The sequence below is a fragment of the Pongo pygmaeus genome, chromosome 6 (assembly GCF_028885625.2).
Source record: "Pongo pygmaeus isolate AG05252 chromosome 6, NHGRI_mPonPyg2-v2.0_pri, whole genome shotgun sequence".
NCBI lineage: Eukaryota > Metazoa > Chordata > Mammalia > Primates > Hominidae > Pongo > Pongo pygmaeus.
In genome coordinates, this window is record NC_072379.2 from 101243960 (window position 1) to 101270548 (window position 26589).

Genomic DNA, 26589 nt, shown 5'->3' on the forward strand with positions numbered 1-26589 from the left:
TGTAGGTCACTCAGGACTTGCTTTATGAATCTGGGTGCTCCTGTATTGGGTGCATATATATTTAGGATAGTTAGCTCTTCTTGTTGAATTGATCCCTTTACCATTACGTAATGGCCTTCTTTGTCTCTTTTGATCTTTGTTGGTTTAAAGTCTGTTTTATCAGAGACTAGGATTGCAACCCCTGCCTTTTTTTGTTTTCCATTTGCTTGGTAGATCTTCCTCCATCCTTTTATTTTGAGCCTATGTGTGTCTCTGCACGTGAGATGGGTTTCCTGAATACAGCACACTGATGGGTCTTGACTCTATCCAATTTGCCAGTCTGTGTCTTTTAATTGGAGCATTTAGTCTATTTACACTTAAAGTTAATATTGTTATGTGTAAATTTTATCCTGTCATTATGATGTTAGCTGGTTATTTTGCTCGTTAGTTGATGCAGTTTCTTCCTAGTCTCGATGGTCTTTACATTTTGGCATGATTTTGCAGTGGCTGGTACCGGTTGTGCCTTTCCATGTTTAGTGCTTCCTTCAGGAGCTCTTTTAGGGCAGACCTGGTGGTGACAAAATCTCTCAGCATTTGCTTGTCTGTTAAATATTTTATTTCTCCTTCACTTATGAAGCTTAGTTTGGATGGATATGAAATTCTGGGTTGAAAATTCTTTTCTTTAAGAATGTTGAATATTGGCCCCCACTCTCTTCTGGCTTGTAGAGTTTCTGCTGAGAGATCAGCTGTTAGTCTGATGGGCTTCCCTTTGTGGGTAACCCGACCTTTCTCTCTGGCTGCCCTTAACATTTTTTCCTTCATTTAAACTTTAGTGAATCTAACAATTATGTGTCTTGGAGTTGCTCTTCTCGAGGAGTATCTTTGTGGTGTTCTCTGTATTTCCTGAATCTGAATGTTGGCCTGCCTTGCTAGACTGGGGAAGTTCTCCTGGATAATATCCTGCAGAGTGTTTTCCAACTTGGTTCCATTCTCCCCGTCACTTTCAGGTACACCAATCAGACGCAGATTTGGTCTTTTTACATAGTCCCATATTTCTTGGAGGCTTTGTTTCTTTTTATTCTTTTATCTCTAAACTTCCCTTCTCGCTTCATTTCATTCATTTCATCTTCCATCACTGATACCCTTTCTTCCAGTTGATCGCATCAGCTCCTGAGGCTTCTGCATTCTTCACGTAGTTCTCGAGCCTTGGCTTTCAGCTCCATCAGCTCCTTTAAGCACTTCTCTGTATTGGTTATTCAGTTATACATTCGTCTAAAGTTTTTTCAAAGTTTTCAACTTCTTTGCCTTTGGTTTGAATTTCCTCCTGTAGCTCGGAGTAGTTTGATCGTCTGAAGCCTTCTTCTCTCAACTCGTCAAAGTCATTCTCCGTCCAGCTTTGTTCTGTTGCTGGTGAGGAACTGCGTTCTTTTGGAGGAGGAGAGGTGCTCTGCTTTTTAGAGTTTCCAGTTTTTCTGCTCTGTTTTTTCCCCATCTTTGTAGTTTTATCTACTTTTGGTCTTTGACGATGGTGATGTACAGATGGGTTTTTGGTGTGGATGTCCTTTCTGTTTGTTAATTTTCCTTCTAACAGTCAGGACCCTCAGCTGCAGGTCTGTTGGAGTTTGCTAGTGGTCCACTCCGGACCCTGTTTGCCTGGGTATCAGCAGCACTGTCTGCAGAACTGCGGATTTTTGTGATCCGCGAATGCTGCTGTCTGATCGGTCCTCTGGAAGTTTTGTCTCAGAGGAGTACCCAGCCATGTGAGGTGTCAGTCTGCCCCTACTGGGGAGTGCCTCCCAGTTAGGCTGCTCAGGGGTCAGGGGTCAGGGACCCACTTGAGGAGGCAGTCTGCCCGTTCTCAGATCTCCAGATGCATGCTGGGAGAACCACTGCTCTCCTCAAAGCTGTCAGACAGGGACATCTAAGTCTGCAGAGGTTACTGCTGTCTTTTTGTTTGTCTGTGCCCTGTCCCCAGAGGTGGAGCCTACAGAGGCAGGCAGGCCTCCTTGAGCTGTGGTGGGTTCCACCCAGTTCGAGTTTCCTGGCTGCTTTGTTTACCTAAGCAAGCCTGGGCAATCGCGGGCACCCCTCCCCCAGCCTTGCTGCCACCTTGCAGTTTGATCTCAGACTGCTGTGCTAGCAATCTGTGAGACTCTGTGGGCGTAGGACCCTCCGAGCCAGGTGCGGGCTATAATCTCCTGGTGCACCGTTTCCTAAGCCCGTTGGAAAAGCGTGGTATTCGGGTGGGAGTGGCCTGATTTTCCAGGTGCCGTCTGTCACCCCTTTCCTTGACCAGGAAAGGGAACTCCCTGACCCGTTGCGCTTCCCGAGTGAGGCAATGCCTCGCCCTGCTTTGGCTGGCGCACGGTGCGCTGCACCTACTGTCCTGCACCCACTGTCTGGCACTCCCTAGTGAGAGGAACCCGGTACCTCAGATGGAAATGCAGAAATCACCCGTCTTCTGCGTCTCTCATGCTGGGAGCTGTAGACTGGGGCTGTTCCTATTCGGCCATCTTGGCTCCTCCCCATTTTTTTCTTAATCTTGGTAAACATTTGTCAACTTTGTTTAACTTTTCAAAAACCCACTTTTTGTTTCATTGATCTTTTTTTGTTGTCATTTCATTGATCTTTTTGTATTGGTTTTTTCATTTCAGTTTCATTTACTTCTCCTCTGATCTTTACTTCTTTTCTTCTAATAATTTTGGGTTTAGTTTGCTCTTGCTTTTCTAGTTCTTTAATATGCATTATCAGTTTGTTTATTTATAGTTTTTCCTCTTTTTTGATGTAGGCACTTATAGCTATAAAATTCCCTGAGTACTGATTTTGCTGTATCCCATAGGTTTTGGTATGTTGTGTTTCCATTATCATTTGTTTCAAGAAATTTTTCAATTTCCTTCTTAATTTCTTCATTGGCCCACTGGTCATTCAGGAGCATATTGTTTAACTTCCATGTATTTGTATAGTTTCCAAAATTCTACTTGCTGTTAATTTCTAGTTTTATTCCATTGTAGTCAGAGAGGATGCTTGATATTATTTCAGTTTTTTTCAATGTTTTAAGATTTGTTTTGTGAACTAACATATGATCTATCCTTGAGAATGATCCATGTGCTGAGGAAAAGAATGTGTATTCTGCAGCTCTTGGATGAAATGTTCTGTAAATATCTATCAGATCCATTTTGTCTATAGTGCAGATTAAGTCTGATGTGTCTTTGTTGCTTTTCTGTCTGGAAGATCTGTCCAATGCTGAAAGTGGGGTGTTGAAGTTTCCAGCTACTATTGTATTGGGGTTCATCTCTCTCCAGCACTAATAATATTTGCTTTATATATCTGGGTGCTCCAGTGTTGGGTGCATATATATTTAAAATTGTTATATCTTCGTGCTGAATTGGCTCCTTTATCATTACATAGTGACCTTCTTTGTCTGTTCTTATAGTTTTGGTCTTAAACCTATTTTGTCTGATATAAGTATAGTGACTCCCATTCTTTTTTGGTTTTCATTGGCATAGAATATCTTTCTCTATTCTTTTATTTTCAGTCCATGTGTGTCTTTATAGATGAAGTCTGTTTCTTGTAGGCAAGAGATCAATGTATCTTGTTTTTTCATCCATTCAGCCATTCTATATCTTTTCATTGGAGAGTTTAGTCCATTTACATTCAATATTATTATTGATAAGTAAGGACCTACTTATTCCTGCTATTTTGTTATCTGTCTTCTGGTTGTTTTGTGGTCTTTTTCTTCTTTCTTTCCTTCCTGTCTTCTTCAACTGAAGGCAATTTTCTCTGGTGATATTATTTAATTTCTTGCTTTTTACTTTTTTGTGTATCTACTGTGTGATTTTTGGCTTGAAGTTACCATAAGGCTTGCAAATACTAGCCTATAAACCCATTGTTTTAATCTGATAACAACTTACCACTGCTTGCATAAACAAACAAATAAACATACAAAAACTAATAAAAATTCTATGTGTATTAGTCCATTTTCATGCTGCTCATAAAGACATACCTGAGACTGAGAAGAAAAAGAGGTTTAATTGGACTTACAGTTCCACATGGCTGGGGAGGCCTCAGAATCATGGCGGGAGGCAAAAGGCACTTCTTTCATGGCGGCAGCAAGAAAAAAATGAGAAAGATTCAAAAGCGGAAGCCCCCGATAAAACCATCAGATCTTGTGAGACTTATTCACTATCATGAGAACAGCATGGGAAAGACTTGCCCCCATGATTCAACTACCTCCCACAACATATGGGAATTCAAGATGAGATTTGGGCAGGGACACAGCCAAACCATATCACTATGCTTTAACTTTGTCCCCCTGCCGCACTTTTTAACTTGTTGATGCTTCTATTTATATCTCATTGTACTGATTATGTCTTGAAAAGTTGTTGTAGTTATTTTTAATTGGTTCATCATTTAGTCTTCCTACTTAGGATAAGAGTAGTTTACACACCACAGTTATAGTGTTATAAAATTCTGTGTTTTTCTGTGTACTTACTATTACTGGTTAGTTTTGCAACTTCAGGTGATTATTTATTGCTTGCTTTTCTTTCTGATTGAAGTACTCCCTTTAGCATTTCTTGTAGTACAGGACAGTTGATGAAGTCCCTCAGCTTTTGTCTGGGAAAGTCTTTATTTCTCCTTCATGTTTGAAGGATATTTTTACCAGATACACTATTCTAGGGTAAAAGTTTTTTTTCCTTCAGCATTTTAAAAATGTCATGTCATTCTCTTCTGGCACGTAAGGTTTACACTGAAAAGTTCGCTGCCAAATGTATTGGAGCTCCATTGTATGTTATTTGTTTCTTTTCTCTTGGTGCCTTTAGGATCCTCTCTTTGTCCTTGACCTTTGGGAGCTTGATTATTAAATGCCTTGAAGTAGTCTTCTTTGGGTTAGATCTGCTTGATGTTCTATAACCTTCTTGTACTTGGATATTTATGTCCTTCTCTAGGTTTCTGGAGGTTCGCTGGTATTATATCTCTTTGGTTTTTGTTTGTTTGTTTGATTTTTTTCTTTTTTTTTTTTTTTTTTGAGACTGAGTCTTGCTCTGTTGCCCAGGCTGGATGGAGTGGCACAACCTTGGCTCACTGCAACCTCCACCTCCTGGGTTCAAACAATTCTCTTGCCTCTGCCTCCTGAATAGCTGGGATTACAGGCACCCACCACCACGTCTGCCTGATTTTTATATTTTTAGTAGAGACAGGGTTTCACCGTGTTGGCCAGGCTGTGTTATTTCCTTTTGAATAAACTTTCTACCTCTATCTCTTTGTCTACCTCTTCCTTAAGGCCAATAATTCTTAGATCTGCCCTTTTGAAGCTATTTTCTAGATCCCATAGGTGTGCTTCATTGTTTTTCATTCTTTTTTTTTAATATTATACTTTAAGTTCTAGGGTACATGTGCACAACGTGCAGGTTTGTTACATATGTATACATGTGCCATGTTGGTGTGCTGCACCCATTAACTTGTCATTTACATTAGGTATATCTCCTGATGCTATCTCTCCCCTGTGCCCCCACCCCACAACAGGCCCCAGTGTGTGATGTTCCCCACCCTGTGTCCAAGTGTTCTCACTGTTCAACTCCTACCTATGAGGGAGAACATGCGATGTTTGGTTTCTGTTCTTGCGATAGTTTGCTGAGAATGATGGTTTCCAGCTTCATCCATGTCCCTACAAAGGACATGAACTCATCCTTTTTTATGGCTGCATAGTATTCCATGGTGTATATGTGCCACATTTTCTTAATCCAGTCTATCATTGATGGACATTTGGGTTGGTTCCAAGTTTTTGCTATTGTGAATAGTGCCGCAATAAACAAGACATTTATGCAGCCAAAAGACACATGAAAAAATGCTCATCATCACTGGCCATCAGAGAAATGCAAATCAAAACCACAATGTGATACCATCTCACACCAGTTAGAATGGTGATCATTAAAAAGTCAGGAAACAACAGGTGCTGGAGAGCATGTGGAGGAATAGGAACACTTTTACATTGTCAGTGGGACTATAAACTAGTTCAACCATTGTGGAAGACAGTGTGGTGATTCCTCAAGGATCTAGAACTAGAAATACCATTTGACCCAGCCATCCCATTACTGGGTATATACCCAAATGATTATAAATCATGCTGCTATAAAGACTCATTCTTTTTTCTTTTGTCTCCTCTGACTGCATATTTTCAAACAGTCTTTAAGCTCACTAATTCTTCTGTTTGATCAATTCTGCTATTAAAGGATTCTGATGCATTCTTCAACACACCAATTGCATTTTTCAGCTCCAGAATTTGTTTCTTTTTAATTATTTCAATCTCTTTGTTAAATTTATCTGATAGAATTCTGAATTTCTTCTCTGTGTTATCTTGAATTCATTTGAGTTTCCTCAACATAGCTATTTTGAATTCTCTGTCTGAAAGATTACATATCTCTGTTTCTCCAGGATTGCCCCTTGGTGCCTTATTTAGTTCATTTGGTAAGGTCATGTTTTCCTGGATGGTATTGATGCTGGTATTCTTCAGTGTCTGGGCACTGAAAAGTTAGGTATTTATTGTAGTCTTCACTGCCTGGGCTTATTTGTAGCCATCCTTCTTGGGAAGGCCTTCCAGATATTTGAAAGGACTTGAGTGTTGTAATCTAAGCTGTATCTGCTTTAGTGGGCACCCCAAGCCCAGTAATGCTGTGGTTGTTGCACACTTGTCAAGGTACCACCTTGATGGTCTGGGACAAGATCTGGAAAAATTCTCTGGATTACCAGGCAGAGGCTCTTGTTCTCTTCTCTTCTGTTTCCCAAACAGAGTCTCTCTCTCTCTGTTCTGAGCCACTGGTGGTAGAGTGAAAACTGGTGGTAGAGTGAAACAAGCACCCCTGTGGCCTCCACCACTATGATTGCACTGGGTCAGACCTGAACCTATCACAGCACTGGCTCTTGCCCAAGGCCTGCTGTAACCACTTCCTGGCTACTGCCATTGTTCGTTCAAGGCCCTGGGGCTCTACAATCAGCAGGTGGCAAGGCCAGCCAGGCCTGTGTCCTTCTCTTCAGGGTGGCGAGGTCCCCCAGACCCCAGGTGAGTCCTTAGGTGCCCTCTGGGAATCAGGGACTAAAGTCAAAAACCTTAGAAGTCTACTTGGTGTTCTACTGCATTGTGGCTGAGGTGGCATGCAAACTATAGGATGTAGTCCTTCCCACTCTTCCGCCCCTTTCCAAAGGCAGAGGAACCTTACCCTGTAGCCACCGCCACCCCAGGCCATGAAGAGTATTGCCAGGCTACCAATGATGTTCTCTTATGGCCCAAGGGCTCTTAAGTCAGCTTGTGGTGAATGCTGCCTCACCTGGGACTCATCCTTCAGGGCAGTGGGCTCCCCTCTGGCCCAGGGCAGGTCCAGAATTGCCATACAAGAGTCAAGTCCTGGAATCGGGGACCCCAAGAACCTGCCTCAGTGCTCTACCCTCCTGTGGCCATGCTGGTATCTAAGGTGTAAGACAATGTCCCCACTGCTTTTCCCTCTCAAGCAGAAGAGTTTTGCCCCATAGCTACCCTAGCTGGTAGTATGCTGAGTCTCACCTGAAGCCTGCAAGTCACAGAGGCTCACCCAAGGCCCTCAATGTAGTAGCTGTGTATTGCTGCTAGTTATTCAGGGCCCAAGGGCTCTTCAGTTAGCAGGTGATGAATGTTGCCAGGACTGGGTCCCTTCCTTCAAGGTAGCAGGTTCCCTTCTGGCCCAGGGTGTGTCTAGAAATGCAACTTGGGAGCTAGAACCCGGAACGAGGGCCTTATGACTCTGACTGGTGCCCTATCCTGCCGTGGCTGAGCTGGTATCCAAGATGCAAGACAAAGTCCTCCCCACTCTCCCTCTCCTCTCCTCAAGGGAAAGGAAGGGGTCTCTTTTGGATCGATGAGCTGTGCGGCTTGGGGCTGGTTGAGGGGCAATGCCAGTACTCCCTTGGCTGCTCCAGCTGGTGTCTCAGTATGTCATGTACCCCTCAGTCCACTGTCTCTGGGCCTAGTTGAGCTCTAGGATTTGCCTAAGAGTTACAGTCCTGATGGCCTAGACTGCCTTTCAAGTTTACCTGGAGGCACAGTGCACTGTAGCCCTCGGTAGTGAGGTTTGCAGAACTCAAGTTCTGACTGCTGGGACTGGCAATTCCCGTGTCTAGGCCTGGGTTAAATGCTCCCTCCGTGGGTGGGCATCAGCTGAGTTTGGTCCAGTTTTCCTCTCTGATTCAACAGGACAGCACTGAGTTCAATGCCTCACAATTGCTGTATTTTCCCTTCCCCAGCGCCCAGAGAGGCTCTCTGCACCATGCTGGAGGGGTGGCACTTGCGATTCAGGACTATTGTTTCTATCTCTTCAGTGACTCTTTCAGCCATATGAAATTAAAACCAGGTACGACTGCTCGTCTGATTTTTGGTTCTTATGAAGGTGTTTTTTCTTTTTCTTTCTTTTTTTTCTTTGTGTGTTGGGGAGAGGGGGTCTTTATTCACATGGAGTGCTGTATGCGATGCCCTGGGAAAGCTCTCGGCGTGGTGTGTGCTTCAGGGTGGCTCGGGCTCCAATCTCTGTTTTACAGTTTGTCACGGGCTCTCAACTGTACACAGCCTATGCCCTGCTGGATGCCACCTTCTTAGACACCACATGAATCCCCATGCACTGCTCCTCTTGCCCCTTACCACCACCAAGCAGCTATTAGACACTTGAGGTCTCTGTCCTGTTAGTACCATGGGGCAGAAAGGTACGATACCTTTTTTCACCCATAAGGGTGACAGCCAACACTCCTAACAAAATACAGGTGTGCAAGAGAAAAGCATTAACAAATTTACTTAATTATTTGAGGCAAGATCTCACTCCTTCTCCCAGGCTGGAACGCAGTGGTGGGATCACAGCTCACTGCAGCCTCAACCTCCCAAGCTCAGTCAACCCTCCCACCTCAGCCTCCCAGGCAGCTGGGACCAGAGGCACGCACCACCATGCCTGGCCAATTTTTTGCATTTCTGGTAGAGACGTGGGTCCCACCATGTTGCTGGTCTTGAACTCCTGGCCTCAAGTGATCCTTCTGCCTCAGCCTCCCAAAATGCCAGGACTACAGGCATATGCCACTGCGCCCAGCCTAAAAGCATACGAAGGTGTTTTTCTCTGTAGATAGTTGTTAACTTGGTGTCCTTAGGCAGGGAACAATGGGTGGAGCCTTCTGTTCCACCATCTTGCTCCACGTCCTCCAATTATGTGTGTTTTGTATGAATATCTGGGCAGTAGGTCATAGATTTGAAGCCTCTCATTTCAACTTTACTGTGTCTGAGAATATTTATCCTTAGGACACTTGTGTATACATTTGTGTGTTGTTGCTATAATAATTGCCTCATGGTAATTGAGAAACTGAGAAGAACAAGGAGTTAAGTCATACCATGAGGAGGGTTTAAGCACAAGGGCGAGTTAGAAAAGTACTGAAGGATTTACAGTTAAGGGGGAGGCTTATCAGTGGGATATGTCAAGCACATTAAGTTGTTCCTGGGTTTGCAAATATTTTTCTCCGTGATTGGGCCATTGGCGTTTGCTAATTGGTGTCCATCAAAGTGAGTCTTCTACCTACCCACAGGAACTGAGAGGTATCTTCTTTGATGATTATATATCAAAGGGATAGATCCCAGGTCCTTGAGGAAGACTTTCCTGAGTTGTAAAACTGTCAAGAAGCTTTTGTTAAAAAGATATCTCAAGGTAGGCAGAGAAAGAACTTACAATTCCAAGTTTTCTAAAACAAGTGCTCTAAGAAACAAGAAAACAAGAAGTCAGGGCCTACAGTCAGTAAGAAGCCGCTCTAAAATTCAGTCATGCTGAGGAGAACGTCAATGCCATCTCAGTCAAAGTTATGGTAGATGTTGATGTTTAAAAAGCTATACATCAGCAGATCAGTTTTAAACAAATATGAATGTTAGATGTTTACAGCCCTAACTTAGAATCCTCCCCTCCTTGCCCCAGCTCCCTCCAGACCACCCAGTGCATCAGGATACCACAAGATGTCAGTGGAGGTGACTAGGTAAGAATTCTATCCATTCAAGAACGCTGGGGGAGAAACCCGTGCTGCCCCTGTATTTCCCGCTATCCCAGGGAACTCTGCCTGCCCCAGTACCTACCAACAGATGCTTAAAACTGTACTAGTACCACGTGCTTTCATCAGCTGTGCAAACTTCGGCAACTTATTCAACCACCCTGAGCCTTGGTCTCTTCATTTGTAAATAAGCATAGTAAATACATACCACCACAGCATTGTATCAGAAGTAAATCTGATCTGTGTATAGCACTCAACACAATGCTTGGCATACGGTAATGACTCAAGAAATGATAACTATCAATATTTCAGCCAGTTCTCACCTGTGCTATTATATTATTCTCATAGAATAATGAACATACTATGAAACCAAATTAATAAAATACACAGAGAGGCAGAAGAAAATAAGTTAAAAGAATTATGGCTTAAATCTTTTGAAGTTAAAGCAGAAGAAACTATCAATGAGGCAGTAGCTACTTCCAAAGTGCCATGCCCTATCCTCCACAACTTGATCCAATTTTCTGCCCAACTTTCCAAGTCCTGTTCCCTCAAACTTAAAATATTTTCCCACGCAGATCTCAAATCTTCATGTTATTCAGCCCAACGGTGTAATGCAATTTTTTAAATTACAAGTTTTTGTTGTATTTTCTTTTCCTATTTATCACTTATAGCATTTTACCCCCAAAAAAACCCATGTGGGAGTTAATTGACTTTTCAGGAATCCCGTGCAAAATTCTCCCTCAAAACATTCTCTTTGTTTGTGTCTTGGTAGCAACTCCAGAGTTTTCAGGACTTGGACTCTGCTTTAGACTTGTGCTCAGACTGTCTCCACAAAAGTGGTCTGTTTCTTCATCCAATGAGCTCTGCCTGTTTGTCTGTGTGACACTCCAGTGGAAGGAAGCCAAGAGCCTATAGTAGCGATCCTGGGGAAAATGTCAGCAGCTGGGGCCATGTAATTTAAAACCTCTGAAAAGTGTGCTGCAGTCCGTGCACAGCATTAGTATAACGTGAGGGCTGAATGCAGCCCGTTCTCTGCAGAACTTCCTCACACACCGCAGCAAAGAGAAGACTGAAAGACAAACCTGGGTGCAGCCGGAGAGGTCCAGATAGATGAGCTTGTGGCATCCATTCCCCAAGTTCAGGTACTGTAAGCCTTTGTCTGTGAACCGTCTGCAATAAGCCAAACTAAGATTCTGTAAGTTGTGGAAGTGCCTGAAAAGACAAGGCAAGAAAGAGAGGAAGGAAAGTATTATACTTCAGTTGTTCTCTCAAATCTTTCTTAAGCCACTATGACAAAGAAAACTGTAAATTCAACTCTTCTTCTTGCAGATGTTCAATGTTTAACTTACTGTTAACTCTCTACTTGTTAATTAAAGGAGACTACAGTGTTATATAAGGTAACACATAATACATTTAATACATTGTAATACATTTCAAGTGAAAGTATTAATAGTTCAATAATATTTGCCTAGATGTTTAAGAAAGTTGACTGGGATAAAGCTTTTTTGGTGTGTGTGAGGTGGGGGAGGCAATCATATCGTTTGGAAGTGAAACCAAATTTGCAGAGTTTATTGTTGCTTTTAGGTTTTATCTCTGGAGTACCAAAATAATGTGCAAAATATATAAAAGGACAAATCCTTTGTAAACATTTAAATGGAGACTGTTATAGGAGAGTGAGGATTTGGGACAGAAGGCAAAAACGAATATGACCATGCTCTTAAAATAGATCTGATAAGCAAATGAGTTTAAAAAATAGGTTTAAATATGCATGAGTTTGTGACAGTTTCATTTTTATAGTTAAAGAAAGACTAATTGATATGCAGAGTTTAAGCATGGATTAAGAAGACCAGTTTGCAAATAAGTGGGCAACACATGAGAAGAATTAAAAGCAACATCAGAGACTATAAATCTCGCTGGAGTTGAAACAGATTAAATATGGTATTACCACAATGACCAAAATGACAGCTTCCAGAAAAAAGGAGGGTAGTTAGGATGAGCCTGTACTACCATAACTAGGGCTCGCAGTTTGAAGACACTCCATGGACAATTTCCCAAGCCCTCCAAAGCCTGGAACTTTTTTTTTTTTTTTTTTTTTTGAGACGAAGTTTCGCTCTTGTTGCCCAGGCTGGAGTGCAATGGTGAGATCTTGGCTCACTGCAACCTCCTCCCCGCTCCCCCAACCCCTGGTTCAAGCGATTCTCCTGCCTCAGCCTCCCAAGTGGCTGGGATTACAGGCGTGTGCCAACACGTCCAGCTAATTTTTGTATTTTTAGTAGAGACAGGGTTTCACCATGTTGGCCAGGCTGGCCTCAAACTCCTGACCTCAGGTGATCCACCTGCCTTGGCCTCCCAAAGTGCTCGGAACAGGCGTGAGCCACCGTGCCCAGAAAGCCTGGCACTTTTTAAGAGGTCAAGGACTCCCACTACTATCTGCTCTTCTAATGGAATTAGCAATCATGCTCTTAGTTTGTGATCTGCAACAGCTTAATAGCAAATTAGAAAGCAAAAAGAATGAAAAGTGAGGAGAAAATGCTTCTCTGCCTCTCAAAATCACACAGGTGAATAAAGTTTACCTTCCCATAAATGGGAAATAAGATATACAAGCACTGACCATTAATCAGATTTTGAAAAACACATCTATATGATATAATGATTTGCATTCCATAGCGAATTACTTGATTCAGAACACACATCCCGATCTGGGAATGGCTGTGTATGTGAGATTCGACAGAGCAAGGGGGAAGGCTTTGGACTCATCAGTGACTAGGTGGGCAGGGCCTGAAGGAGAAAGCAGTGTTAATATCCCAAAGACACACCCCCTCTCTTGGGGCTGTCGAGTGGACTGAGCTGTGCTAAAGTTTTGGAAATGCGTTATCTTCCTCTCCCTTGGGTAAACCCTGTGATTCAACTGAGTACAATTTTCTTGGGGTGGGGAGAGGCACACCAGGGTGTCATTTCTAGCAATCCTTCAGCTCTATAATCTGTAGAAAGGAGTTGTGAGGCAGGCCGCATGACACAGTGCAAAATACACAAGGTTTTTGAATCCAGCCAAATGAGATGTAAATCCAAGCCCTGACACTTACTGCAACCTCCCTAACCTCTCAGAGATTGTTTTCTCATTTGTTAAGTGGAGATTAAAATATTATCTTTTTTTTTTTTTTTTTTTTTTTACACTGATCAACTGTGGGGCCTCCAGCTTTCCTGAACCTCAGTTTTCTCATCTGGAACATGGATGTAATCTGGTCTGCTTGTTCCCTTTAAAGATGTGACAATTAAATGAGAATACAGAAGTAACAGTATTATCTTGAGGGTGATTTTAAGAATCAAAATCAGCAGGGACATAGTAGAAGATTTAAAACTATAAGCAATATTATTGCTACTACTATGTGAAATGATAGTAACACATTAACTATTTTTATGGACTTTGTATTATTCTTCCATTTAATGAAATGGATACTTATCTCCAAGAGTGGTGCGTACAATAATTCCAAGAGTTTGAAGGATTTCACATTGAATGTATACTTCGATCTACACCTAGTATTCAATTTCTTTAAATCCATGTGATCAGTTAACAAATATCAAAAATGAGAATTGAGCTAGGAGCTCTTAACTTTTTTTAATGTCACAGACACCTTTGGCTTTTGGCAGTCAGCTGAGGTCGCTGGCCCCTTTCTTGGCATAATGTTTTTAAATGCATAAAATAAAATATATAAGATTAGAAAAACAGGCACTTATATTGAAATACATAATTATCAAATAAAAAAATGAGTAGAATAGTAATATATGTGCTTCTTTATTAACATATTAAGTAAGATTTTGTGGCAGTTCTAATAACTGCTGTGATTGTGAAGTATCAGTGATATTTTGAAATACTTAAAACAATTGAAATGTGATAAGAATATATTTGTGATTTATATGAGTAAAAATGTCCCAGAGACTGCTAATACTTCTGTAGTTTTTATGTACATTTCAATTACACTTAATAAAAGTAGAGATGAGTTTCTTTTTTGTTTGTTTGTTTGAGATGGAGTCTCACTCTGTTACCCAGGCTGGAGTGCAATGGCATGATCTTGGCTCACTGCAACCTCCACCTCCCAGGCTCAAGTGATTCTCCTGCCTCAGCCTCCCAAGTAGCTGGGATTACAGGCACCCACCACTAGGCCTGGCTAATTTTTTTTGTATTTTTAATTAGAGACAGGGTTTTACCATGTTGGCCAGACTGGTCTCAAACTCTTGACCTCAGGTGATCCGCCCACCTCAGCCTCCCAAAGTGCTGGGATTACAGGCGTGAACCACTGCACCTAGCCAAGATGAGTTTTTTATATCCCCCATTAAAATTCATGGATCTCCTGAATTCTATCCCTGATTCTCTTGGGGGAATCCACTGCTCCCCAGCTAAGAACCTCTGGTTTAGATAAAAGAGGCTGTTCATTAGACTAAGTGACTCCTGGATTGAAAATCTCTGGATAGCTCTTTTCACAGTGGAACCTCATGGAACAATCAGTTTGAAGGCAAAGCTCAGGAATCTTGGGTGGCCCTGTAGGCCTTTCTAGGGATTTACAGTTCTGCAGACTTAAAGCTGCTAGGGATGGGAAAAGTGTCAGTTGACAGCAAAATCACAGGTGGCAAATTTTGTGCAATACTGATACTCTTTATTTTGAATTTTGGCAAAGATGCGTGTCCCCTACATGAGTAAGATCTGATTCATCATTTTCCCAGCCCAGAGAACATTTGGTAATTCTAATTCTGCTTTGAGGCAATGTTTACAGCTTGTTTTTATCTTTTTCTAATTATTTGATAACTGTTTCTTATTGGGGGGAGTGTGAGTCCTCTCTTCGTGATTTATTTATTTTTCTGCTACCACTGTAATCTTTAGAGAAATTACAATTCTTATAGAAACTACAAAGATTTTTTTTTTCTCCTTTCTTTTGGGTTTTTTTCCATTAAAGAACTGAAGTCATTTGTGTTAAATTTCTAACACCTGAAGGACTTACTACTAAAATGAATGGAAAAGTATGTACTTAAATAAAAAATTCTCTTAAAAAAAATCACCAAGACAAGGCCTACTCTGTAAAAGAGGAAATTTGCATGTGGATTATTTTGAGTTGAGTGTTGGGCTCTCTGGTTTCACAGAAGCATTTCAAGTAATAGAATTCTGCAGAAAACCTAAATGGAGTGATCTGGCCTTCTATTTACAGGGTAGACCTTGAAGTTGTCCAGCCAAGACAACAGCTTACTCTGTCTGCCCCACTTTGATGGGCACTGGTGAGACTATAGATCATGATAGTTCCTGATAATAAGAAATTTCCAAGCCAATTGAAAGGTCAATTCATCTATATAAAAAACAATTGGATACCACTCCACTATAGCATTTAAGACTCAATTAAAGAGCAAAGATCATAATAGCTTTACTCAGCACTGTATGTTCACAACACCTTACACATACTAGTTGATCAATACATGGTGAACAAGTGAATGAATGTTATTATAATTCAGGAAAAGGAAAAATCACTGCGGACTTCTGGTAGATGGCGAGACTTAAGGTGTGAAGGCTGCAGATCAGCCATGAGAAGGAGAAAGGCACTGCAGCTATAGAGAATGTGAAGCATGCAGCAATCAGATGACTGGAGTTAAGGGCTTCTCTTGGGAAACCTAGGCAGAGAAGTTTGGTTGGATAATGTTAACGGAGAGTAAGGGAAGAACCTAGACCTTGAGCATGTCAAAGACATGATAAGAAGATTGTTCCAGGATGACACTTCTTGTAGCGTGAGACAGAGCAGATTGAAGGGAGGAGAGACCAGAGGCAGCACCACCAGGATACTGTGCCAAATGAGGTGCTGAGAGTGCCACCTAGGTTGTGACAATAGGAATAAATAGAAAGTGTTTAATTCCGGAAACATTTAGAGGCAACAAATTTCCTGGAATGGGCATGAGCTTTAGGCAGCCCTCATTTTCAACTTTAGAAAACTGAACAAGTCCCCAAAGAAGTGAGAAAAAATATTCAAATAAAAAGCTGGCAAATCATTGTTGCCAAGGACAAACAAATTACATTTTTCTTTTGGCAAGTACTTTTTTTGGAAAGAAATACTAAAAGCAATGAAGAGAGAATGACAGCAGAAACAACCAACATTTATCTGGTTATTTACAGTTTCGAGAACATTTTTGCGTATCCAAGCATATTTGAAACAATGGAAAATAGAGCAAATACAGAGAATCATTGAAATGTATTTTTATCATAGATAACTTAGTATACTTTTTTATATGGCAAAAAAATCAGTATCAAGTAGTATCTATTCTGAATATTCTCTCAATGGCAAGAACTAGAAGGAAAAGCCAAACAAAATTCTTATTTTGGGTCCTACTTTTCTATTGCCTACTAAAGGTATAACTTCATTGGTAAAATAAATGTCCCTAAGAAGATATGCATAGCTGTCATATTACCTTCAATTTCTAAGGAGAAAAAAAAGCTATTTCAATGTATGATTGAAAATAAATATGTTTTAAGTTAAAAAATAATTTGTAATGTGATATAAACTACAGCCTGGGTCACACAGAATGGATCATGCCTATAACCCCAGCACTTTGGGAAGCTGAGGCAAAAGGATTGCCTGAGGCCATGAGTTTGAGACCAGCCTGAGGAACATAGTGAGATCTTTGTCTCTACAAAAGATTTTTAAAATTTAGCTGGATGTGCCCAGAAGTTTGAGGCTGCAGTGAGCTATACTCTAGCCTGGGTGAAAGAGCAAGGCCCTGTCTATAAACAAAACAAAACAAAAAAACGGCTCCCAAATCATCCACTTTGTAAGTTCAGATTTTCACCAATGATTTATGGATTTTATAATACTCTTTTTCTATGTTTATGCACATACATACATGTACATATATTCATATATATACACATACACACATATATACACACACTTATATATCACAGTACAGAATGCCTAAAGAAAGTACTGAGTGGTATTCAATATTACAGGACTGGAGGACCTTAAGAAATTCCTGAAACAGTGTTAGAGAAACCTCAGGGACCTCCCACAGTGGTCACTGGAGCCAGCTTGCGCAGCTCATGGGAGTTGATTGTTAGCATCTCTTCCCAACTCCACATTCAGTGACATTGTGTTGATAGCTTAAAATCAGCCACAGTGGAATTATTTACACCACAGAAATCAGTAAACACTAGGAATTGGTGCTTCTCCTCACCCTTGCCACCAGCCAGTTGTTAAGCATTTACCAGAACACTGCTGTTCCTAAAATATATTTCAAGAATTACTGCTACAGAGAAGGCAGTATGCTAATGGAAAGGCATATAGAGATAAAAATGATGAAAGAGACAACTTTGAAGGACAGGAATAAAATCGGATCTAAAAATAAAAGGAGATTCTTGTGATAAACTCTGAACAAATGCATAGAAGCATTAAGAATAAAAATGCCTTCCCTAGCTGAGAAAAAATACATTTTAGTGTTCAAAAGGTTTAAAATGTACCAGGAAAAATTAATTGAAGGAACACAATTAAGCTTGGAAATGTCTTTAATTTCTTAGAGAAAAGGAAAGTCTTGCAAGCATCTCTTAGCAGGAAAAAATAGGTTACCAACAAAGGAACAAAAAATCATGCTAGCTTCAGACTTTCTATAACCTGAAATATCAAAGTTTATGGACCAATATCTAAAACATTAGGGTTTTAAAGATAAAATACAGAACATGATTCAAGAACTATACATGAAGAGAAGTTTCTGTTTATCCTCCAAGATAATAGTCATTTTCAGAGATCAATGGCTAAAATATCTGACTCTCATGCATCTTTACTGAAAAAAGATTTTTAAAATTATATTTCCAGTTATCATCAGATGAATCAAAAGGCTAAAGAATAAGTAAGTTGTGAGAAAAAAAGACCATCAATGAATGGCCTAGAGTTAAGACTACATACTCATTATAAATATAATTACAATATTGAGTGCAAACACTACAATTCAATATTAAAAAGAAAGTTAAATGATTAGCAAAAACCACAAATAATATGTGTGTTCATACAGGGGAGTAGGTGTGCAGGGGTGTCAAGTTCAAGGGAGAAGTAGAGGGACAATTGAAATGTATTAGATCATTGTGTACCACAGGAGGAGTCAAAAGTTATTGTTTCATCTTGACTTTGGTAATTAGATAAATGCCTGTTAAAGTATGTTTTTAAAAACATGCCAATAGCCACTAATTAGAATACACAACAGAATGTGTATGTACTTTTTGAATACCTTCAGATTATACAAGTAAACATAGTTCACAGAGCAAAAGACAGAAATACTGAGTACAGTGCAGTAACATAAAAATTAAAACATAAAACAAGATGATAAAAATAAAACCATACACTCACTTTTTTTTTTTTTCTTGAGACAGGGTCTTACTCTGTCACAGCACAATCATGACTCACTGCAGCCTCAACCTCTGTGTTCAAATGATCCTCCCACCTCAGCCTCCTGAGTAGCTGGGACTACAGGTGCATGCCACCACACCCCACTAATTTTTGTATTTTTTTGTAGAGATGGAGTTTTACCATGTTGCCCAGGCTGGTCTCAAACTCCTGGGCTCAAGCAGTCCCGCCCACTTCAGCCTCCCAAACTGCTGGGTTACAGCAAGCCACCACACATGGCCCATACACTCAATTTTGACAATAAATATTGATCTTTTAAACTGCTCTCTTAAAAAGGCAAAGAGAATGAATTTAAAAATAGAAGTTAGCTACATGCTACATATAAAAGATAAACCTAAAATCCTGCATCACAAAGATTAAAAATACAGAGAAATGTAGTTATTCCACAAAAAGAACAAGCAAAAGAAAACAAAGGTTAACTATGTTGATAGCAGTTAAAAACTTCAGGCTGGGTGTGGTGGCTCACACCTGTAATCCCAGCACTTTGGGAGGCCGAGGCGGGCAGATCACAAGGTCAGGAGTTCGAGACCGGCATGGCCAACATGGTGAAACCCTGTTGCTACTAAAAATACAAAAATTAGCCTGGCGTGGTGGCGGGCACCGGTAATCCCAGCTACTCGGGAGGCTGAGGCAGGAGAATCCTTTCAGCCTGGGAGGTGGAGGTTGCAGTGAGCTGAGATCACTTCATTGCACTCCAGCCTGGGCAACAGGGTGAGACTCCGTCTCAAAACAAAGCAAATTCAAGGCAAAGAAATATCAACCAGCATAAAGAATATCATTTTATGTGAATAAATGCTATAATCTGTAATGAAACATGATGCTTATTAACCTTTGTTAATAAGGTTGTAAAATAACATCAAAATAAAGAGAAGCTTAATCATAATAGGCAACTAATATATCACTATTATAATGACGTATCAAGAATTTATATGTATATACACACAGAAATTTTGTTCTCTATAAGAAACTGGGCCGGGCACAGTGGCTCATGCCTGTAATCCCAGCACTTTGGGAGGCCGAAGTGGGTGGATCACCTACAGGAGTTTGAGACCAGCCTGGCCAATGTGGTGAAACCCCGTCTCTACTAAAAATACAAAAATTAGCCGGGTGTTGTGGTACATGCCTGTAGTCCCAGCTACTTGGGAGGCTGAGGCAAGAAAATTGCTTGAACCCAGGAGGCGGAGGCTACGGTGAGCCAAGACCGTACCACTGCACTCCAGCCTGGGTGACAGAGCAAGATTCCATCTCAAAAAAAATAAGAATAAAAAATAAAAGACGCTCTGTTTCAAGCATCCATGGATGATTTTTGGAAATTAATTATAAACTAGTCTACCAAGAAATCTCAATAAATTCCAAAAAGTAGAAATAATTCAGTCCACATTTCTTGACCAGAGTGCCTAATTAAAAGCAGAAGCTCAATTGAAGAAACTTCAACTACCTAGAACCAAAAATTTTGCTCTAAATATCACTAGGTCAAGGCCAGGCATGGTGGCTCACGCCTGTAATCCCAGCACTTTGGGAGGCCAAGGTGGGTGGATCACTTGAGGTCAAGAGTTTGAGACCAGCCTGGACAACATGATGAAACCTCGTCTCTATTAAAATTCAAAAATTAGCGGAGTGTAGTGGCAGACACCTGTAATCCCAGTTACTTAGGAGGCTGAGGCAGGAGACTTGCTTGAGCCCACGAGGCGGAGGTTGCAGTGAGCTGAGGTCGTGCCACTGCATTCCAGCCTGGGCAACAGAGGAAGACTCTGTCTCAAAAAAAAACAATTAAATAAATAAAGAAATAAACATTACTGGGTGAAAGAGGAAAGCAAATATAGAATAGTTGGTTTAGAAAGTTAAAACAATACTTATCAAATTATACAAACTTTTCCCAAATTCTTATTTAGAAGTCATTTCATGACCATATTTGTTTTATTACTTTTAAAAGGAAAGAAATCAAACCATGCAAATGCAAAAATATAAATTAGCTCCTAGTTTAATTATTGGTTTACTGATAAGTATCTAACGACTGGCTTTCCAAAAAAAGTGTGCATATAAATGTATGTGCATTTACTATAAAATTTTATATTTTACTATTTTGCAGATATAAAGGATGTGTAGCATGCAACTTACAAATGATAAAACATACCATATTCTTTACTGTTAATTCCACATAGCCAATCAATTCTCACACAATGTTTTCATTGACCTTTGTCAATGAAACTCTTATAAATGTAGCCAGCCAACCAATGGTTGAAATTAAAGAATGATGGCTGGGCGCGGTGGCTCATGCCTGTAATCCCAGCACTTTGGGAGGCCGAGGCAGGTGGATCAAGAGGTCAAGAGATCGAGACCATCCTGGCTAACACAGTGAAACCCTGTCTCTACTAAAAATACAAAAAAAAAATTAGCTGGGTGTGGTGGTGGGCGCCTGTAGTCCCAGCTACTCGGGAGGCTGAAGCAGGAGAATGGCATGAACTCGGGAGGCGGCGCTTGCAGTGAGCAGAGATCGCGCCACTGCACTCCAGCCTGGGTGACAGAGCAAGACTCCGTCTCAAAAAAAAAAAAAAAAAGAAAAAGAAAATTTAAAAAAAAAAAATTGAAGAATGATTACAGTTCCAATATTAATTATTTTATTAACATTAATAAGACACAAGTCATATATGTCAAAGAGGTATGTCCAAAATCTGCTTGTCAATGATGTGAATGCCTTCTTTGCTAAATCAAAGAATAGTTTTCAAGTATTGAGAGAATATTTCCTCAATATTTTATGCTATTTCACAATGTTGTGGCTACAGATATGACCTACTTTTAAATTTAATTTGCTTCATTCATTGTGTTCTCTATCACTTTAAGTCTAAACAATCAACTGAACAATAAATCAAGCCCCAATTTGTAGTGTTTGATGTTTTCCATGGTATAGAATACTTCCATATTGGCCAATTCCAAGCTATCAATGAGAGGTCACCAAACACACAGCTGGGAAAAAATGTGCAGTAGCATTTTCACTGTAGAGATACAACGGACATAAATAACTACAAGAACACAGATAAAGTAACATGCAGAAAAATGTTAGAAAGTAATGAGTTTTAAGAATTTCTTGCCTGTATAATAATTTTTGGGCCTGGCGTGGTGGCTCACGCCTGTAATCTCAACACTTTGGGAGGCCGAGGCAGGCGGATCACGAGGTCAGGAGTTCAAGACCAGCCTGACCAATATGGTGAAACCCGATCTCTACTAAAAATACGAAAAACTTAGCCAGGCATAGTGGCGGGCGCCTGTAATCCCAGCTACTCGGGAGGCTGAGGCAGGAGAATTGCTTTGAACCTGGGAGGCGGAGGTTGTAGTGAGCCAAGATTGCGCCACTGTACGCCAGCCTGGGCGACAGAGCAAGACTCCATCTCAAAATAAATAAATAAATAAAAAGAATTTTAGATATATAAGAAGGAATCACACATCATTTGATAAAAATTTTATTCAATAAATGATGCTGAAATAATTGGTTTCCTATTTAACAATATTTAAAATGTAAAACTAGGCTGGGCGCAGTGGCTCACACTTGTAATCCCAGCACTTTGGGAGGCCAAGGAGGGCGGATCACCTAAGGTCAGGAGTTTGAGGCCAGCTTGACCAACATAGAGAAACCCCTCTCTACTAAAAATACAAAATTAGCCGGGTGTGGTGGCACCCAAATAATCCCAGCTACTTGGGAGGCTGAGGCAAGAGAATTGCTTGAACCCGGAAGGCGAAGGTTGCAGTGAGCTGAGATCGCGCCATTGCACTCCACCCTGGGCAACAAGAGCAAAACTCCGTCTCAAAAAAAAAAAAAAAGTAAAACTATGCTTAGCTTATGTACTGCAAAAAAACAGGCCTTGGGCCACATGGGTTGTAGTTTGCTGACCCCTGATTTAGATCATCGCTTCATTCATCTATCAAGATTAATTCTAGATTGATTATATATTTAAGTAAAAATACATGAACACACTAAAATAAGCAAATGTATATTAAATGCCTGGCAGGAGGAAGACTATGTGTAAGAGCATCAGAAGAAATTTCAAAGGGAAAGCTTTATTTGACTAAAAATGTGGCAGCTTAATTAGTGGGATAAATAGAAAATATGGTGCCACTGCTTAGGCTGGCACATTTGCAGAAAATGGTTAGAGTCAGAAGATAAAGAAAATTATCACCGAGAATTTTCTGTGTAAGCTTTTCTTTTTTTTTTTTTTTTTTTTTTTTTTTTTTGAGATGGGGTCTCGCTCTGTTGCCCAGGCTGGAGTGTAGTGGTGCAATCTCGGCTCACTGCAAGCTCCGCCTCCCGGGTTCACGCCATTCTCCTGCCTCAGCCTCCCGAGTAGCTGGGACTACAGGCGCCCGCCACCGCACCCAGCTAATTTTTTGTATTTTTTAGTAGAGACGGGGTTTCACCGTGGTCTCAATCTCCTGACCTCATGATCTGCCCGCTTCGGCCTCCCAAAGTGCTGGGATTACAGGCGTGAGCCACCGTGCCTGGCCTGTGTAAGCTTTTCTAAATGTCTCATCACTGTTATTTTTCAAAGGAGCTTAAAAAAGCTATATTCTCAAAAATAGTTCATTCTTTCACAATAGTTTGAGAAATGTTTTCCCAAAGTCAAATTTGAATCTCTCCTAGTGTGATCATATACCCTTCCTGACTGGCCTTTCTGTAATGAAAATAAAGAATAATTGGGCCAGGCATGGTGGCTCATGCCAGCACTTTGGGAGGCCCAAGTGGGCAGATCATTTGAGCCCAGGAGTTTGAGACCAGCCTGGGCAACATGGTGAAACCCCATCTCTACAGAAAAATACAAAAACTAGCTGGGCATGGTGGCATGCTCCTGTAGTCCCAGCTACTCAGGAGGCTGAGGTGGGAGGATTGTTTGAACCCAGGAGATTGAGGCTGCCATAAGCCATGATTGTACCACTGCACTGCAGCCTGGGCGACAGAGTAAGACCCTGTTTGAAAACAAACTAAAAAGAAAAATTTTTTATAAATTTGAATATTCTGTCAACTCTTTTGTTATTCTGTCCCTTCTCCTCCAAAAAAGAGAAGCAATATTCATGTCCAATGCTGTCAACACTCCATAAACGGTCAAAAAACAACCAGTGTCAAGCTCCCTAGAGGTGGTGGGAGTCTCAACAGGTAGCCAGAGCATGGGAACAGGGATCTGGGACAAAAGTGTTCAAAGTTTGGTAATCAGGATGTTGGCATTCTATTATAAAGAGGTCCGCTGGGTGTGGTGGCTCACGCCTCTAATTCCAGCGCTTTGGGAGGCCCAGGCGGGCAGATCACCTGAAGTCAGGAGTTGAGACCAGCCTGACCAACATGGAGAAACCCCATCTCTACTAAAAACACAAAAATTAGCCAGGTGTGGTGGTGGGCACCTGTAATCCCAACTACTCAGGAAGCTGACGCATGAGAATCGCTTGGACCCAGGAGGCGGAGGTTGCCATGAGCTGAGATCATGCCAGTGCACTCCAGCCTGGGCGACAGAGCAAGACTCTGTCTCAAAAAAAAAAAAAAAAAAAAAAAAAAAAAAAAGGTCCCAGACACCAGACTGGACTGGAATGTAAGGGCCAGAAAGCTCAAATGCCCAGAATGGGGGACCAGAAAGAAACAGGCAAAGTCTAACTCAAGCTACTGGGCACATTGCTATAAGAGTCACAAAAATGCTAGCCAAGGCAGACCAGTTCAGGTACCAGCTTAAGGACTTGAAAGCAGCAGACCCCTTATCAGAATAGCAGTGCCACAGTGGCGGGGTGTTGATAAAGGGAGCACTGCCCTTGCAGAATGCTAGAGCAAGCCAGAGACTTTGGGAGCATAATTATTTTCAGTGTCATACAAATAACACAAACATTACCTCGGCAGGAGTCGCATCGTCCTGTTGGTGATAGTTGTGTTAGACAGATTGAGATACAGGACCCCCGGGCAGCCCTCAGAAATGTGTCTCATTGATTCATCCTGCATGAAAAACAGAGGGAAGACGCTTATCAAATTATAGCAGGCTTTGCAATTTCCCCATTATCTTTCTATTATCCCTCTTCCTGTTCCAGAAAAAAATACATGCAAGAGTTGGTTTCTTCATATTCTTTATCTGCTATTAGGTTGAAATGAAATTAAATAGAAGCCAATGCTTTTGCTCAAAGCATCATTACTCCCTCCTTTTCCCTTTCCTTGGAAATCAAGTCTCATTCCATCACAATGACACTTGATTAAAATGTGAACCCAGGCAAGTTCAACTCTGTCACAAGAAATTTGAGCTCAAATGTCAAAGTGTCAAACACTTCTGACTTCATATGCAGGAAAGCAATTAAAAACTGATCCATTTTAAACTTATTAAAATTATTCTGAAAGACAGGAATACTAAACACTCTCAACAATGGAACTTTAGTAACGGTCCATTTTTATACACATATACATTTATACATAGATGTGTGTGTATAATTAAGCTTCTGTGGTTCTGTTAACTAAATATTTTAAATAGCTGAACAGATTTTCACCAGATTTATGGTAAGTTTGAGATGGCTAAAATAAAATATAGGCTACATACCAGTTGGGCAGGAGATTCAATGTTGGGAGTAGGGTGGGGGAGGATCTCAAAGATTCAAGCATCCTTCCCCCAGAAAGCTGAAAACTGAAGTAAGAGAGTAGTGGGACCATGAAATAAGAGAGACAGAAAAACAGAGGTTTCAAGCACAGATTCTAAGTTGAAATTTACAAGACCAGATGAATTGCAAGCTTTGACTTCAACAAGCTGCTTTTTGTATAGGTAACATTATAGAAAATACAATGAGTAGCAGCAGGTTTTTATTTAATGATTGATGAATCTCCCCAGGAACATCAACAGGGCAGCCAGTTTAAGTATTAGTGGTGCATGCAATGTTTGACGCTACATCAGTCCTGAAAAGAATAGACCATTGCAGGTATCTATCTGTCTGGAAGAGGTAAATCATCACTAGGCTAGAAGATGTGGTTCTGAGAAGAATTCTGCATCAGAAATATGACCACTCCTAACACCACTAAAGATAGTAAAGGCTTATTTTCAGCAGGATCATTGAGGTTTAACATTCCGTTCATTACTATTTCCAGTAGTCATGGATTTTTAAAACAATAAAATCCTGCAGGTCAGAGCATCTGTCACACTCAGATAGGAATTGGTTGATTTACAGGGGCAGCAAACCACACCTTAAAGAGAACACTAGATTCTATTTGAAGCTGTAAATCTCTGTGATTCTGCTATAGGGAAGGTTCTATGCACCCATGCTGCATGAGAGGCCAGTGCAGGCTTTTGATAAACACTACTCTTAACTATAGTATTCAAGCTGTCAGCAATTTTTCTAGATGCCCCATCACCAAAATGAAGGATTTGAATAGGTATGGATAGATAAAATGTGTACAGTACAATTTTTCCAAAAAGAATCGAGAGAATAACCATAATGTGTGGCACTGTATTTCAATACAATGAAAATCTGTCTTTGAAAACGTTTGGCATGCCAATGAAGTATCAAAGTGATTATACACTTGTTGAAAGACCTTGGCAAAATGCAAATGAGATGGGGCAAAGAAAGGAGAAAGAGCTCACTTAAACACCCTCAGAGAGGCAGCCACAAAGAAGATGAAAATGTGGGGACCAGGAAGAGGAAGGTGGAGTAGCTTTATGTACCATAAAGAAATCTGACTTTCTATTTGAGATGAGGAGGCAATCCATTCTCTGCATTTTCCTGTCTAAAGAAGCTTGGACATCCAAACAAAATTAGACTGCTCCCATTCTCAGATTGAGATGAGGAGGTAATGCATTCTCTACATTTTCCTGTCTAAAGAAGCTTGAACATCCAAACAAATTGAGACCACTCCCATTCTTAGTACTTAAAAGAACTCAAGATTTAATCCCCAAATGTTTGAACACATAAATGCAAAAACTGAGTACCTACATTGCAGAATGACTTATGAATTTGTCCACAATGTACTCAAATCTTTCTGAATGTAATGTATTTCATAGGACAAGCTTAGAAATCAAAGCTCTTTGAATGAATGTTACCCAACTCCTTAAATGTAAGCCTGTGTCCCCGTCTATGTCTCAAAGGGAAAAACAATAGCAAAATGTAGCTGGATAAAATTATCAGCCCTGTATATTATTAGACTCCAAAATCA

General features: G+C 40.7%; 3 protein-coding genes across 7 annotated transcripts in view; 2 read left to right on the forward strand and 1 right to left on the reverse strand.

Annotated features, from left to right (window-relative positions):
- FAM185A (family with sequence similarity 185 member A) overlaps positions 1-8345 on the forward strand; it is a 183385-nt gene extending 175040 nt beyond the window's left edge. Inside the window, exon 9 of the mRNA XM_063667687.1 lies at positions 8251-8345. Coding sequence (XP_063523757.1) covers positions 8251-8328 — 78 coding nt within the window. The 3' untranslated portion in view covers positions 8329-8345. The remainder of the gene's footprint in view (positions 1-8250) is intronic.
- The window catches only part of FBXL13 (F-box and leucine rich repeat protein 13), a 269907-nt gene that overhangs the window by 100420 nt on the left and 142898 nt on the right, over positions 1-26589 (reverse strand). For all 5 annotated transcript variants that reach the window (XM_063667682.1, XM_054494956.2, XM_054494957.2 and 2 more), the window contains 2 exons: positions 24299-24399; positions 11097-11226 (listed from right to left, as the gene is read on the reverse strand). In XM_063667682.1, coding sequence (XP_063523752.1) covers positions 11097-11226; positions 24299-24399 — 231 coding nt within the window. The remainder of the gene's footprint in view (positions 1-11096; positions 11227-24298; positions 24400-26589) is intronic.
- The window catches only part of LRRC17 (leucine rich repeat containing 17), a 32830-nt gene continuing 17261 nt past the window's right edge, over positions 11021-26589 (forward strand). The window contains exon 1 of the mRNA XM_054494970.2: positions 11021-11156. The gene's annotated coding sequence lies outside the window, so the exon portion shown is untranslated. The remainder of the gene's footprint in view (positions 11157-26589) is intronic.